General features: G+C 46.3%; 1 protein-coding gene across 1 annotated transcript; it reads left to right on the forward strand.

Moving 5' to 3' along the window:
* Positions 1 to 304: 304 nt before the first annotated feature.
* LOC107081618 (collagen alpha-1(XX) chain-like) lies at positions 305 to 946 on the forward strand (the record flags this gene model as incomplete). Its single annotated transcript, XM_015369768.1, has 3 exons — positions 305 to 472; positions 566 to 685; positions 760 to 946. Coding segments are annotated over 3 exons (475 nt in total), but the record flags the coding sequence as incomplete, so codon positions are not given.
* Positions 947 to 988: the final 42 nt, after the last annotated feature.

Consider the following 988-nt stretch of genomic DNA (forward strand, 5'->3'; position numbering starts at 1 on the left):
GAAAACTTTGAATCAATCTGACTGGATGATCTGGTTGATCTGGATCTATAAACTGACCTGATGTGAATTGGATCTATAGAAATAAAGTGGAGGAAGATAAAAAGTGTTTCAGTGAAGAACTGACTTCTTGGAACTAGAATGTTCACAATGTTAACTTTTTGCAAGCATTATTTACAGTTTTTCACTTAATGACGATAAACTTCTTTAAACTTTGAGGGTTCTGATCATTTTATAAAGGTAATAACTAAATAAGGTGCTAATTTGACGTGATTTAATCAATGTTTGTTTGTATGTTTATATTTAGAGATTCTTCCGAGGAAACCATACCAGTGTGAGAGCGACGCAGCGGCAGACATCGTGCTGTTGGTTGACGGCTCCTGGAGCATCGGACGCACCAACTTCAGGCGCGTCAGAGACTTCCTGGAGGGGCTGGTGACACCTTTCAAAGTCGGACCAAACCACATTCAAATCGGTGAGGGCCATTCAGAGGAATGAAGCGCTTTAATCCACGCTTTGCAGAAACGGAAAAACTAAAACCGCCATCGTTTGGATAACTGTGCTGCAGGGCTGACCCAGTACAGCGGAGACCCTCGCACAGAGTGGCATCTCAATAACTTCACCACAAAACAGCAGCTGTTGGAGGCGGTGAGGAACTTCAGGTATAAAGGAGGAAACACCTTTACAGGTAGGGATGCAGCGCAGCATCGTGCTTCAGCCAGGGAGGCGTGGCCTGCAGGTAACCAGCCTGGTTTCTCCTAGGACAGGCACTGCTGCACGTCATGGAGGAAAACATGAAGACCAAGGTGGGATCCAGAGCCAACGTACCATCTTTCCTGGTCCTGTTGACTGATGGGAAGTCTCAGGATGATGCCATCGCAGCAGCTAACCGGCTTAAGAACGCAGGCGTGGAAATCATCGCTGTAGGTGAGACTGAAAGATGGAAGAGGTGAAAGCTCTGCCTTCTGTCGCTTCCAGGAAAGCAGAGATT

Source organism: Cyprinodon variegatus, unplaced genomic scaffold, assembly GCF_000732505.1.
Source record: "Cyprinodon variegatus isolate N-32 unplaced genomic scaffold, C_variegatus-1.0 Scaffold9096, whole genome shotgun sequence".
Taxonomy (NCBI): domain Eukaryota; kingdom Metazoa; phylum Chordata; class Actinopteri; order Cyprinodontiformes; family Cyprinodontidae; genus Cyprinodon; species Cyprinodon variegatus.